The sequence below is a fragment of the Stegodyphus dumicola genome, chromosome 2 (genome assembly GCF_044657685.1).
Source record: "Stegodyphus dumicola isolate Sdum_Otavi_A_Nest chromosome 2, ASM4465768v1".
Lineage (NCBI taxonomy): Eukaryota > Metazoa > Arthropoda > Arachnida > Araneae > Eresidae > Stegodyphus > Stegodyphus dumicola.
Window position 1 is genome coordinate 133,303,248 of NC_140769.1, and position 13,789 is coordinate 133,317,036.

General features: G+C 31.9%; 1 protein-coding gene across 1 annotated transcript in view; it reads right to left on the reverse strand.

Moving 5' to 3' along the window:
• Positions 1–4,863: 4,863 nt before the first annotated feature.
• LOC118190155 (WD repeat-containing protein 18) overlaps positions 4,864–13,789 on the reverse strand; it is a 79,534-nt gene continuing 70,608 nt past the window's right edge. The window contains exon 11 of the mRNA XM_035360837.2: positions 4,864–5,744. Coding sequence (XP_035216728.1) covers positions 5,601–5,744 — 144 coding nt within the window. The 3' untranslated portion in view covers positions 4,864–5,600. The remainder of the gene's footprint in view (positions 5,745–13,789) is intronic.

The window sequence follows — 13,789 nt, forward strand, 5'->3', positions numbered from 1 at the left end:
AATTGTTTCAAACCTGTTAATGTAATCACTGATTTTAATATATAAATGATGCAGTTTTGATAGGGGATGACAAACTACCTCGGCAGCTGTGAAAGCTGGGAAAGGTGATGGAGTTGCATAAAGGCCGTGATGACAAGGTAAGAAGTATCACAGTGAAAACTTCTTCAGGTGTAATAAAAAAGTCTATCCAAATGCTATATCATTTGGAACTTGGAAAAAGATATGAATGATTGTTTTCAGAATTTTCAAATATCTATTTCGTATTTCTTTAGTAACTGAAATTTGTTACTTATGTTAAGTTATTGTTTGATGACAATTGTTTTCTTTCTATTTGCATTTAGCTTGTGGTAGTTAGTAAGATAAAATGTATAGTAGTAGCTAGTATGATGAAAATGTCCTTTATATACAATGTATTCAGGCTATGTTGTATGCTACAAGTTTCATAAAAGTATAAGATGTACTATTTTATTGTAAGGTTTTGAATTTATGATAAATGCCTACGTCGCGGGCCGGAGAATGTTCCAACTAAAATTCCCTAAAAGGATAAACTGATGTTGGCTTTTCCCGCGGCGGGAGGAAAACACAGTTAGAACAGAACGGAACGATGATATGGTAAGATGTATAGATCTGGCACTGTGCCGCGTATGATATTTCATATTTGTTTGAATCACGTTTGTTATTATTTTCAATAAATAATCAAAAGACAACTACAGTAAATCAAATTATAAGGTATTTCTCCTTTTTCTCTAGCGTGCTTTCGTGGTGTAACGGTAGCATGCTGGGCCAGTATTCCAGAAATCCGTGGTTCGATTCCCGGCGAAGGCGGTTGCATATTTTTCATCTTTTCTGCTTCCAATTAACCTAATGACACTACAAGTGGCGCCCGAACTAAAAGGGTTGTGGATGATGATTCTCCGCACCCAGGATTTGGTGACTAGGTCCCCTAAAACCCTAGTCACCCTTTAAAAAGGGGAGTATATAAGGTATTTCTCCCATTTCCCTAGCATGCCTTCATTGTGTAACGGTAGCATATTTTTCATCTTTTCTGCTTCCAACAAAATGATTTAGCACTTCAAAATGAAGACACTACACTGTTGTTCTAACCTGTATTTTCCCCTGCCGTAGGAAAAGCCAACATCAGTTTACCCCTTTAGGGAATTTTAGTTGGAACAAAAGGCAAGGGTCATTCGAAACGAGCTTAACCAAGGATGTTACCTGCTAAATTAGAAAAAAATCAAACCAAAGGACCTTTCTTTCAAGTGAATGCGGTGGAGATTCGAGCTCAGATATTCCTCAGATATGTGGTGGAGACTCGATCCATCCAAAACTGACAACACAAAAAAATGACAGGAAAGAAGTGGCAAATTTATGGCCGCAGAAAAAATTTCGCACCTTGCTACAGAAGAAAGCAAACCTTCGTCCCAAACAAAAGAACCGAGGGACACAAAATTGCTCTGCCCAGCGCAGAGGTGAATGAACTACCCCTTCTTTCAACAGACAAAACTCAGTTATCTAACTTGCAAAGAAAAAATGAAGACTTAAAACCACTTTTTGACCTAACAGCATTAGACGCTTAAATAGCTTTCCGAGAAATGTCCACAAAATAGAAATGTAGCTGATATATAAATGCGTAGAAGACCGTTTTGGGGAATGTGCGGAAATTATTCGTCGTCCCCAAAACTTGTTGGACAAAAATATTAAGTCTATGCAATGAGCAGGTCTTGGGACATCTGGAAGCAATAAATTCAAAAGATCATCTTATGAATTTTTCCCCTCCCCCAAATGTTACCAAGAAATGGAAGTGTATATTTGAATTTGAGATCCTTGTGAAAGAGCGGGGTATTCTAACGACAGAGAAAAAGCACGTCTCAAATAAGTCCCTGTGATATCAAAGTATATTCAAAAAAATACATAGATACATGTAGACCTCAGCCCACCACAAACCGCGCTTTGCTTGTCTCCCAAATTATCCGGAAGCTACTCATCACTTCTGTTACTACAGTGGATGCATTGTTAAATCTTTTCAGCAGAATGAGTTTCCGTAAAGAAATTCAATGCAATCAAGGGACTTCATTCATGACCACTTTGAAAACCAAATTTTTTGAATGATTCGATATAAAGTTAGTCATAGTTTGGTACACCACCCCCAGTCTAATCCAGTGGAGAGATGTCATCGTATCATAAAAAGAATACTACGAATAATGTATGGAGGCTGGTTCTAATTGGGAACAGGTATTACCATCTGGCCTTCTAAGCAAAGTAATGCAAGAAAGTAAGGGTTTCACACTAGTCCATGGGAAAAATTTACGTACTCTAGAGACATTGTTATACGAACATTGGATGGATACACCAGAGGAAGAAGAACAGGTAACCAAGTATGTTTCTAAACTCATAAATCGCTTGAAGAAATGCCAACAGCTGTCAGTTGAGAAAATACAAGATCAACAACTGTCAAAGAAAAAATGGTTTGATAAAAATGCCATAAAATAAGAGTTTAAGGAAGGTTATACGGTGTTAATTTTGACCACTTCTACAGCAAACAAACTTTCCGTTCATTAGGCAAGACGGGAAAATTGAAACTAAAATATCCTACACATATTGCATTGTGTCTTTACCCTGAAAGATAGAAAAACCCAAATTTACCATATCAATATGTTGAAGCCATATTATAAGAGACCTGAGGCAATCAATTATTTGCCTTGTAGCAAAAATGGTTCTGACCAGATTGATACTGAAATAGATTTTCCTTATACTGATACCAATCCCAATGTTTACGATTATTAAAAGATATTAAAAGTAGTAATTTGGACGAACTATTAGTGCCTCCATAAAGAGATCAGCTACATAAAATATTAAATAAATATTCCCAATGTTTTTCTAATGAACCAGGAATGACAAGACTTAATAAAACATGCATACTTGCCGACCTATGACACTCCAAATATCAGACTTTTTTTAAGAAATCAGGAGAATTTTCTCAGCCACAAAAAGATTTTTAAATTCCACATATTTTAAATAACAAAAATATAGAGAAAGAAAATATAGTTTTTTAATAGTGAAATAACATTAACTAGTAACTAATTAAGATTTGAAAGTTCAGTTGTTATTCCTTAAATGCAAATAATGTGAAAACACTTGCATGATATGTTAAAAAAATGTTATTACTCTTAGCTTCTGATAACAGAAAAATACTCAAATCATTTTCCCTAATCATTAAGTAATTTTTAACCAGATCACTAATCATTGATTGCAAAACATGAATTAATGTAATTCTGCACTGCAGAATTGTGTTAAGAACAACGAATGGTGGCAAAATGGAGCATACTGAAAAGCAAAAAGTTTTGTTCTGGTGGCCTTACATGAATAAGCACAGACTGGGCAAGCATTTACCAATAGATAAAAATGTTGTTCCGTGCAATTAGGGGGAAGAGTTGAGCTTAGCATGCATGAAACCTGTGGATAATAGATGTTATGTGTAAATATTTTAGTGAGGATCACCCCAAGATAAGACACTTGCCTAGCCCATGGCAAGAGTTGATCCATAAAATTGCAGGTTGCCAGTGATATTCTTTCTCTTGGTGAATAATATGCCTAGTCCTATCAACATTAAATTGTATTTTCCACAATATCAGCCAGGTCTCTAATGCCTGGATGTGAGATTGTAACCATTGTATTAGTGGATTAACAGATACACTTTGTGTCAACTTCTGGGACAGTTTCAATAAGCAATACCTCAAAATAAATTTTTCTCCAACTACCAATTTCAAAATGCTATGCCAAATATTTTGTAAATAATAATTTTGCCATTTGGTTTTTATCTCAAATTGATATGAAACTAGAGTAATACTTCAAAGCTATATTAATTTACCATTCCTGAACTGAAACTGGACCAATAAAATTTCTTTTCTACTCTCGAAAGTTTTTCATAAGTATATTTTTTTATGCCTTTCTTGTTATTTTACTTGATACTTGCTTGAATGAATATCTTGAAAAAATTTTAATGTAACTCTGTTCAAATTTGGCCCTTCATTTAAATTTTTAAACATTCATGGTTCTCCTTGGCTTGGAGTAAAATTTTTGTTTCCTTAAAAACATATTAGTGTCAAAACTGCAGAAGATCAAGCATGAGGTACCATTCCTCAAACGAGCACAAAAATTATTCATGCATTCAAACTGTGCAAAAGAGCTTTTTCTGATAATACAAGCTAGGAAATATAAGTTGAGAGGTTAAAGCAGCGTAAGTCGGAGTATAACATGTGAAATATCTTTGAGAAAATTAATTCAATCCAGAAACAGATCTTTCACATTTGCTATACTATTGTAAGATATCTGTATCTGAGTACCCCCCTCCCCACCCCCAAGAAGAATAAAAGGAAGTAAATTTTTGCTGAAATAAGTGCATAAATGCTTTCTGATGTATTAAAAAAAAATCAGCTCGTTGAATAAAGCATTCAAAAATAGAGCCAAGAGTACCAACAAATGCTTTAAAAAAAATTTATACCTTTAAATTTCTCAAAAAGGTATGAAAAAAAAAAGACTTCAAATTTAAAGAAATTAGCCTTTGAAGAAGCATAAGTATAGCAAAACAGAAGTATACCAAAGTTGAATTTTTCATGACATACATGGAGAGAAACAAAATTTAATATATTTAAAGGGCTGGATCTGTAATTAAAAGATATTTCAATCATCTTCAGAATATTTTTTCTCATTTTAATCGATAAAGATATTTATAACTATATATAAACAACACTATGTATTCTATACACTTAATAATAGATTTACTTTCTTTGTATGTGTTTTAATTGATTTCATAGCACCTACGCTTTGAATTGAAATTTTTAAATAAAATAACTAAAACAATGCTTAAGTCAATACAATTTTTTTTATTACCAATCTTTCAAAAAGATGAAAAGAATTATTTTTACATAACACAGAATTTTTTTTTTTTTTTTTTTCCTTCAAATATCACAAAGTAAAACTGCAGTATACATATGGAGCATTTAATATGTAAAAACAAGTAATAAATACTGTGCACTGCAACTTTCAATTTTAAAATATTCATACTTTGGAAAAGTCAGGGTAAGGTCTTTGTGCTATTGTATTCAAATAATAATATTCTCATCACACAAAAACAAATTTAAAAATACCATCACTACATGCCCACAAAATATATGAAATACAAGAAAGTATATATTGAATTACAAAATTCTGAACTTTTTTAAACGGGATAAAATGCATAATTGTAGCAAATGATAGTAAACTGTACACAGATATATGAAGTTTTCTGACTATAATGCAATTTTATTACCTTTTTTTTTAATCCCCCCCCCCGATTCTGTTTAAAAATGACCAGATTAACACTGTGATAAGAATAGTATAAATGCCCAAAAAATACGTAAACAAGAACAAATTTTTCAAAAGCCTAATACTGTATTCTGGAACAGCATTATATACACACTTTCTTTGAATTAAAATCATTATTCATATCAAAATCAATAAAATGATGAACATGATGAAATATTCACATCTTTCATTAAAATGTGAAAATTATAAAGTTATAAAAATAAAACATTTATAAATTTTATACAAATCATTAAAATTTAATCAGAATCGGAAGTACACACTTCTAAATCTTTGTATACGCTATTAAGCATATGTGAATACATTTGGGCATTTATTACTTTCATTTCTTTATATGCATCTTTAATTCCATTTATTTTCTCATCTACATGTCTTTCTGTGTCCTAAGAAGAGAAAAAAGATTATTAGTAATTAAAAAGCTGCATACTAACAGAATCTGCATACTCAAAAAATTTTACAAAAAACACAACAATTTGTGTCTAATAAATATTTATTTATACAGTCAAAAGTCTTTAATACAGCCTCGTTGGGACTTCGGCGATTCTGGATTATTGGTTTTTCCGGATTATAGATCATCAATTTAAATCTGGTAAGATGGCATACAGAAATTATAAAATTAAAAATATGAAACCGTAATTTATGAAATAAATTGAAATTATGACCTAAAGATATCAAAATTTACAAAAAAAAAAAAAAAAAACTTAATATTTATTTGTTTACTTTATTAAACATTTCTTTCAACACGCACATTCGTGAAGCATACATTACGCATAGTCGAAATTAGAAAATTTAAACCAGAAAACTATTTGATGTGTATTTGTGATATTTATAATGACGAGGAATTTGATTTAAGGCATATCAAAGACGGAGTACATCGAGATGAAATACTACATTTAGTAAAGAATTATAAGCCGAATAAAATAAAAACATCTGCCCTGAAGATAAGAATAGTGCTGACAGATCAACTTCCAGTTCATTGCGTGCTGCAGCATTCCCAATTTTCGAATTTTTTTTTCCAAAATTTTTGAGTGAAAATCAATTGATTACTGATCTTTTACCTCTAAATAACACAAAATGACTGCAAAATCATACATGTTTTAGGTCTTAGTACTTCAAATTGGATGCCTTTTAAAATTTGTTTTTAATGAGACAAAATAACTTGCTTTTACTAATATACATAACTTTAAATTTCAAAATTTATTCATCGCACATCATGATTTCTATCATAAACAATAAAAAAATTGCAATAATTAAACTGCATATATAAAAAAACCCTCTAATGTATGGTATTCGTTTTGTGGTTTCAGGGCGCGACCACTGAGCCGCTCACAATCCTCTAGAGGCTTGATGGTCGTGCCTTGAAACCACTGCTCTTCACAATGTGTTTGCTAGCTTTTCAAATAGGAATGTTTATTTCTACCTGGATAAGGGTTCTACCTTTGAAACCACAGAGATATTTTATTATTAAACAATACATGCACCTGTCCATTAAAAAGGTCTTTCTTTTCCAGAGACTTTTATAAGACCTCAACATAGTTGCTCCCCAAGCTAGTATTGTGATTTTATAAATTATTTCCTGTGGTTTAAATTTAATATAAATATACTTTGCTATAATTAAAAATAGAAATCGCATAAAGTTGTATTTAAATAAAAAATATTTTCTGAATATACATTTTGTAGCACAAGGAAGAAACCACCATGGACCTTATAAGAGATAGACTAACCATTGGGTGGGGCGTGCGTCACCGACATGTCCGCAAGAAAGAGTAGGGACGATCTGGTTTACTTTTAACACTGAAACCTATGGCGTTTGTATCACATAACTCTTTTTAATTATTAAATGTGATACGTTGTATAGTGATGAAATTATGAAAGCCACAGTTTTTTCCAAATAGGATTTAATATGTCTCATTAAAGCACTTTTTACTGCATTTCGCTCATTTTTTTCACGCGTAATTCTTCTAAAAATATCTTTACATTGGTAAAACTCTAAGCACAAAATTTATGAACTTAATTTTGCATAAAAATAAACTAAAATTAAATAAGACTGATAGTACGTAATGTTTTGAAATAAATAAGGTAAAATTAAACAAGATCTAATATTTTTAATTTAATTAAAATTTTCAGGCAGTGATTTTCCAAACTATAATAACATTACAAAACGATCATATTTATTTCATTATATGATCATTAAATTATTAACATTAAAGTGGATTAGTTATTTTAATAATTCATAAATTTCGGAGCATAAAATTTTCTGAGTGTAATGAAAGGAAAGAAAAAAGATAAAATAAAAACTAGAAGCACTCAGATTTTATATTATGCCCAAAAGGAACTTTCTTTTTTAAAGTTTTGTTTGTTACCTATATTTATTGAATATCATGTTCTTCGCGCGTAAACCACATACATTTGAAAACAGCTATCTTTAGAATTTCCGCACTGGAGATAAAACTGTTATTTTCTGTAGAGTGCTCGCTCTGAACTCGTTGATTTTGTCAATCAAAAATTCGTTAAAGTTTTACAAAATATTAAATAGATTAAAACAAATTCGAAATTTGGCCGTCCAGATGCCCATCTTCGGGTGGAGGATTACATTATTCAAAATTTGATGATTCTAGATACTGTCATTTTTGTCACAGTGAGAGGAAACATACATGTATTCATGCAGATTCTTCATTATTTAATTTCTTTACATATAATACAGGGCGATAGTATTTAGTAACAACAATTTGCAAGGAGACACGGACATTTATAGTAAAACAGCGCAAAATGCCACTTCGAAACTAAAAGCCTTTCTAGGCTACCGCCGCTTTGGGCTAATAAATTAAATTAACAGTAATTAAAAAAATCTTATGCAGAACTAAAAATAAATTTAAAAAAAATAATCACTATAAAATACAAGCAAAATTAATTATTACGGTTAAATACAATTTTAATATTAGAATTAAATGTATAAAAATTTTTAAGAAGTCAAAAGTGTTTATCACTATCATGTATTATGAAATTAATTGAAATAAAATTCCTTTATAGAAATTGTGCTATAATACTCATCTATAATTTTAAAAAAGCAGCACAATTTAGAATTTTATTCAAAACTTTCAAAAATTCGTTTTTAAATATTTATTATACTTTCATTTAAAAAAAAAAAAAAAAAAAAAGCACTAACAACAGCAAAATAAATGCTTTAGAGAAAAAGTAAGCACCTATAAGGACTCATATTTTATTTTCAAATACAGTACAATACAGTTCAAGGTTTCCTTTCGGCTTTTCTATGATGTTTAATTGTTTAGTCACATGTGGGCTAACAGATGGCGTTAGGTGCCCCCATTTCTGCCAAATATACAAGAATACGTAATGTAGCATTTTGCGCATGCTTTTCAGAGCTCAAAGATCTCTGGCAGGAAGAGTTTCGCGAGTGATATAACCTACCGTATATACCCGCGTATAAGTCGAGATATTTTGAACCAAAAAAAAGACTTCAAGGGGGGGGGGTCAACTTACACGCGGGGCCATAAAAAATTAAAAGAATCAGAAGTTCGAAAATTTCTTTATATAATGCAGTTGTTTTCTTCCCGCACTCAAATTGGACGACTTATCAAATAAGTCACTTACTTGAAGTAATTTCATGACTTAAATTATGTGACGAACTAATCACAGAGTTTCATACTTTAAGTAGAGTAAGTTTCGATTAAACCAAAGAATTTTTGGCCCCCGAACAACCGATTTTGGAAGTGGGAGTCGACTTATATGCGGGTTTCTTATTTTCTACGAATTTTTTATGGCGAAGTGGGGGGGTCGACTTATACGCTGGTATATACGGTATATTCCTGACGATATTTCCGACACTGATAGTAGTCTGACTCTGATTTCAAGTATGTTGAAGATAGTTATAGCGAAACTGATGAAAATTTCTCGGATTCCTCTGCAGATAGTGATGAATCTGAAAATTCAGTTTCTATTGAAAACATTCGACAGTGGTGCAAAATTGATATATATGTTTTGATTGATTGAAAAAATTAATATATATAATATATAGTATATAAGTTTTACCTTGATATTTTATAAAATAAATCATAATTTAACGAATATTAATTTTCAAAATTTTCCTTCTATATCATTATTCTTCAATTTCAATATTCTGACAACCTTTACCTATGAGCTAATTCTATATTGAAAAAAAAAAAAAAAACTCTTTTACAAAAATTTTTTGTATATTTTAACTCTATGGAGATTTGAAATATGTAATTAAAAAATATGCAATTTTTGAACCTATTTTGATAAAAAAAAAAGTATGCAGTGAGAAGGTTAATACTTATTTCTTTAACCTTATTAAACAATTCTTTCAATGCAAGTTTTTTAAGTTGCTACGTTTTTTGTGCTAATACTTTATCTAATCTTTTAGACAGACATAACCACAGTATTGTAATTGCTCTGTCGAAAATTCCGACTAACTTGACAAACAAAATTCTTTCATTTTCAGTAAATTCTCTGTCATTTCCTTCACTATCGGTAGCGGTATTTTCTGGATCTAGAAAGATACTACAGACTTCGCCATTCATTAGTTGATTGATGATTGAAAAGCATTGTCATCACAATGAAAAACTTCTTTTACATCATCTTCATTTATTACTGTTTCTCCACATTTCTTTACAAAATCCGCTAATTGGAAAATTACACCTTTGTTTTACAATATCCGAAAACCTTTAAAATTTGCAGGTATCATCATCAAATTTAGCTATCATTCAGTATACACATTTGGCTATGCATCATGAGCTTGGCAACTAATGACAAGTTGTTCTGTTAAATTTTAGGTTGCTTCTATCACACACTGAGACAATTAAACCTGAATTGTATTAATTTACTTATTTATTATACTTCTTGCACATGCTTAAGTCTTATCAGAGTTCTGAAATTTCCACATATACTTAAGCCTTATTGAGGGCTGGCGCTAGATCTAAATGTAATCTATGACTATCATCAACAAACTCTATTTTTAACATAAAGAAATTTTTGTGAAATTTTTCCTCGTCAACATTTTTTAGTGCATTTAACTAAAATTTGTAATCACTTATGCTTGGCGATATAACTAACATACTAACATAAAAGTCAAGCATATTCCTTTATTATTCAATTACTAATATAAAAAGATTGTTTAGGCATCGCTACATGAGTCATTACTCAAGTTATGTGTTGATAAAAATGTGGTGGTGAAAGGAAAGTATAGTAAATAATGATTTGCCAGGTTGGCGTCAGATCAACGATGTATCTATGTGGAATGTTTCAGTTTAAGATGTGTGCCAAGCAGATACGCAGCAACGGAGCCAAATTACTGATCGTACAAATTTATGCTAAAATGATTGTTTCTTCAATAACAAGGTATTTTATTTAGTGTCAAGTGAAATTAAGAATCGGGACTCTCCAGATGTTAGTCCAGTGCGGAGGGGGGAATTAAATGCGTAAAGCCTACGAGAAAAACATTATTGGTGGTTCTGAGGTCTGGATTTCGAACTTTGTACTGTATAATGACTTATAAGCACTTGTAAGGACCACTACGAATCCTGTCTATTCATTTGTGTTACATATTTCTGTTATTGTTGCTTGAAAAATTGGTTTTACATTTTATATTTTTTAAATTTTACTGTGTGCCATAACAACTATCGTTTTGTCATCTTAAGGTGCTCAAATGTTCTTTATTTTTAAAAATAACCCTTTGGTCAGGCATGAATACAAAATATCCGCGGACTATAGGTATTGTAGAAGGGCAGTATTTACTGAAACTTTATGCGGAGTTGAAACTTATTTAAGAACATCAATGCGAGTGAAGTCGTGGGTAAAGCTAGTATGTGATAAATACAATATTAAGCACTTAATTGCCTATTTAAAATACAGTAAAAATGACATTTAACTAAGTAAAATGTGTAATGCATAGATATAATGTTGAATTATAATGCACATAAAAAAATGAACGCATATTATGGAACACACAAACTATGCAATACATATAAAACACAAAGAAAAATTATGCTAAATAACTCTGCTTCGTGTGTATTGGTGTCTTTGTTTTTTAACTTTCAGTATCAAACCTTCAGTCTCATAGGAAACAACATTAGTACCTAAAGCTGCACACATGATTTGGTTACATCCTGTAACTGACTTTTTGCAACAGAACTGGAAGTAAATTATGGTTGTACTCTCGTAGCATGATAGTTCCATTTCAGACACTTTGTACTTAATATTTTTTTACATATTTCACAACACAATGTTCAAAAGCAAGTCTCTTTCTATAAATTACAGAGGAATTTTATCTTGCCCATAAACACACAAAAATGGATAAATACAAATGTAGTTCAAAACCTACCTTAATTGTGTACTGAAAGAAACAACTCATGGTGTTAATAAAGCAAAACAGATTAAAATTGATTTCTACATTTAAAATCCATCCATCAATCAATCAATCAATACATGTATTGCCAGGCTATCGCTAATATGTGTGATGTTGCCAGCTGAGTGATCATTCTGCCATATAGGGACATGACGCAACAGTCGGACAAGTAAGAGGAGATCTGAGGTGAAGAGAAGGGGGTGACAATGCATCACAAGGTTATAGAAAACCAAGCATGAAACCGAAAACCAGGAGAGGTTTAACAAAAGTGTGGGAATCTGACTGTTATCAAACACATACATAAGATAAAACATAAGTATACAAACTTTTTGTTTACTAAGAATAAATCAATACTATACAATGAGAAGTCAAGGATAAAGATAAATGTGAAAATACAAACTATTTACATAACTATACACACATATAATACAAAACTGCAATTAAGTCAGAAAATTTGAGTCACAGATGAGGTGGGCCACGTAAGGTCTAATATTTGCATCCTCAGGTAAAATAATATAGTCGAATGTATTAAAACCTCTTAAATGGGAGCACAATTCGGCTTTTGTAAAGAAGTTTTTCTTCATATGATGTTTAAGCCCCTCTACATGCTAAATCATTATGCAAAGTGTGGTTGGATACATAAAAGTGAGCTTGAGTAATAAGCCGTAAGTACTCATTTTGTATGATCTGAAGTTTATTTAGATCTTTATTAGTGACCGCTGCTCAGGCAGAGAAGGCATAGGTAATAATAGGCCTTATAATGGCTGTGTAAATATGCCTTTTCCTTAGAAGATCTGGTTTAGAAAATCTTCCTATAAGTGGATTTTTCATGGTGGAGAGGGCTTTGCCTCGTACTTTATTTATGTGATCACTCCTAGTGAACTTGCTACTGAGAGTAATGCCTAAGTAGCTGGCCTTCTTCGACATTAAAGAGCTTGAGTCTGGCAGAGACAGGAGTCTTATTGGCCTTTTTCTGTATGACGAGTAGCTGTGACTTCTGTGTGTTGATAGAAATTCTCCACATTGTGCACCAGTGTTCTATCTGGGGTGTAATGATCTGTAGTTTATTGATTGCATTATCAACGTTAAGTGACTTAACGGCCAGCGCCGTATTGTCGGCGTAGCATCCTACGAATCCATTTAAGTCCGTGAAAACACATGGTTGGTCCACCACATAAAATATATACAAAAATTGGGCCTAAAATAGACCCCTGTGTTATACCTGCATTAATACTCTCTTCTGCAGGGATTTACCATCACTGATATTCACGAAAAATTTCTGATTCTTGATAAACGAGTAGATAAGTAAGATCCAAGCAAATTAATTTGAAAATAAGCCCCTCATGCCAGACGCGGTTGAAGGCTTTCGCCACGTCTAGCACGAGTAAGGCGATCTTGTGGTGATTATGAAGAGCCGATCTAATGAATTCATTCAGGCGGACAAGTTGCTGGGTAGTAGACAGTGATTTTCTAAACCGGAACTGTTCGGGTGGCAGTTTGACCAGGTAGGGATTCATTCTTCTTAATATAATTCTCTCGTAGATTTTTCCTAAACCTGGTAAGAGGGTAATTGGTCTAAAGCCCTCGGGTTTGGTGATGACTTTACCTGGTTTAGGTAGTAATATGACTTTAGCAACTTTCCATTTTCTGGGAAAGTAGTAAAATCCATCCCATATTCAATTCAGAACAAACCACGTGCAAAAAAGCAGCAACAAAAACAAAACAAAAAAAAGCACAGTGGCATACTGTAATGTATTAAAGCGAAAAAACACCCAAACTAAAAATGCAATTTACTTCATTTGCTGCATCATCATCAGGGGGTTGATGCAACAAAAGAAGAAAGAAACATCAGACTGTTTGTGAATCAACAAGTCACAAACTGAAGTTTAATACTTGAAATAATCTCAGAAAATAAATAAAAGTAATCTGTCTTTATCAGAACAACACCTACAAGTTGTAGTAAGTAGCGCAAAAATTCCTTACAGCATCTTCATTAACTAGCTCAAAGAAACCTTTTTGAGCATACCGAGTCCAAAAAAACAAAAC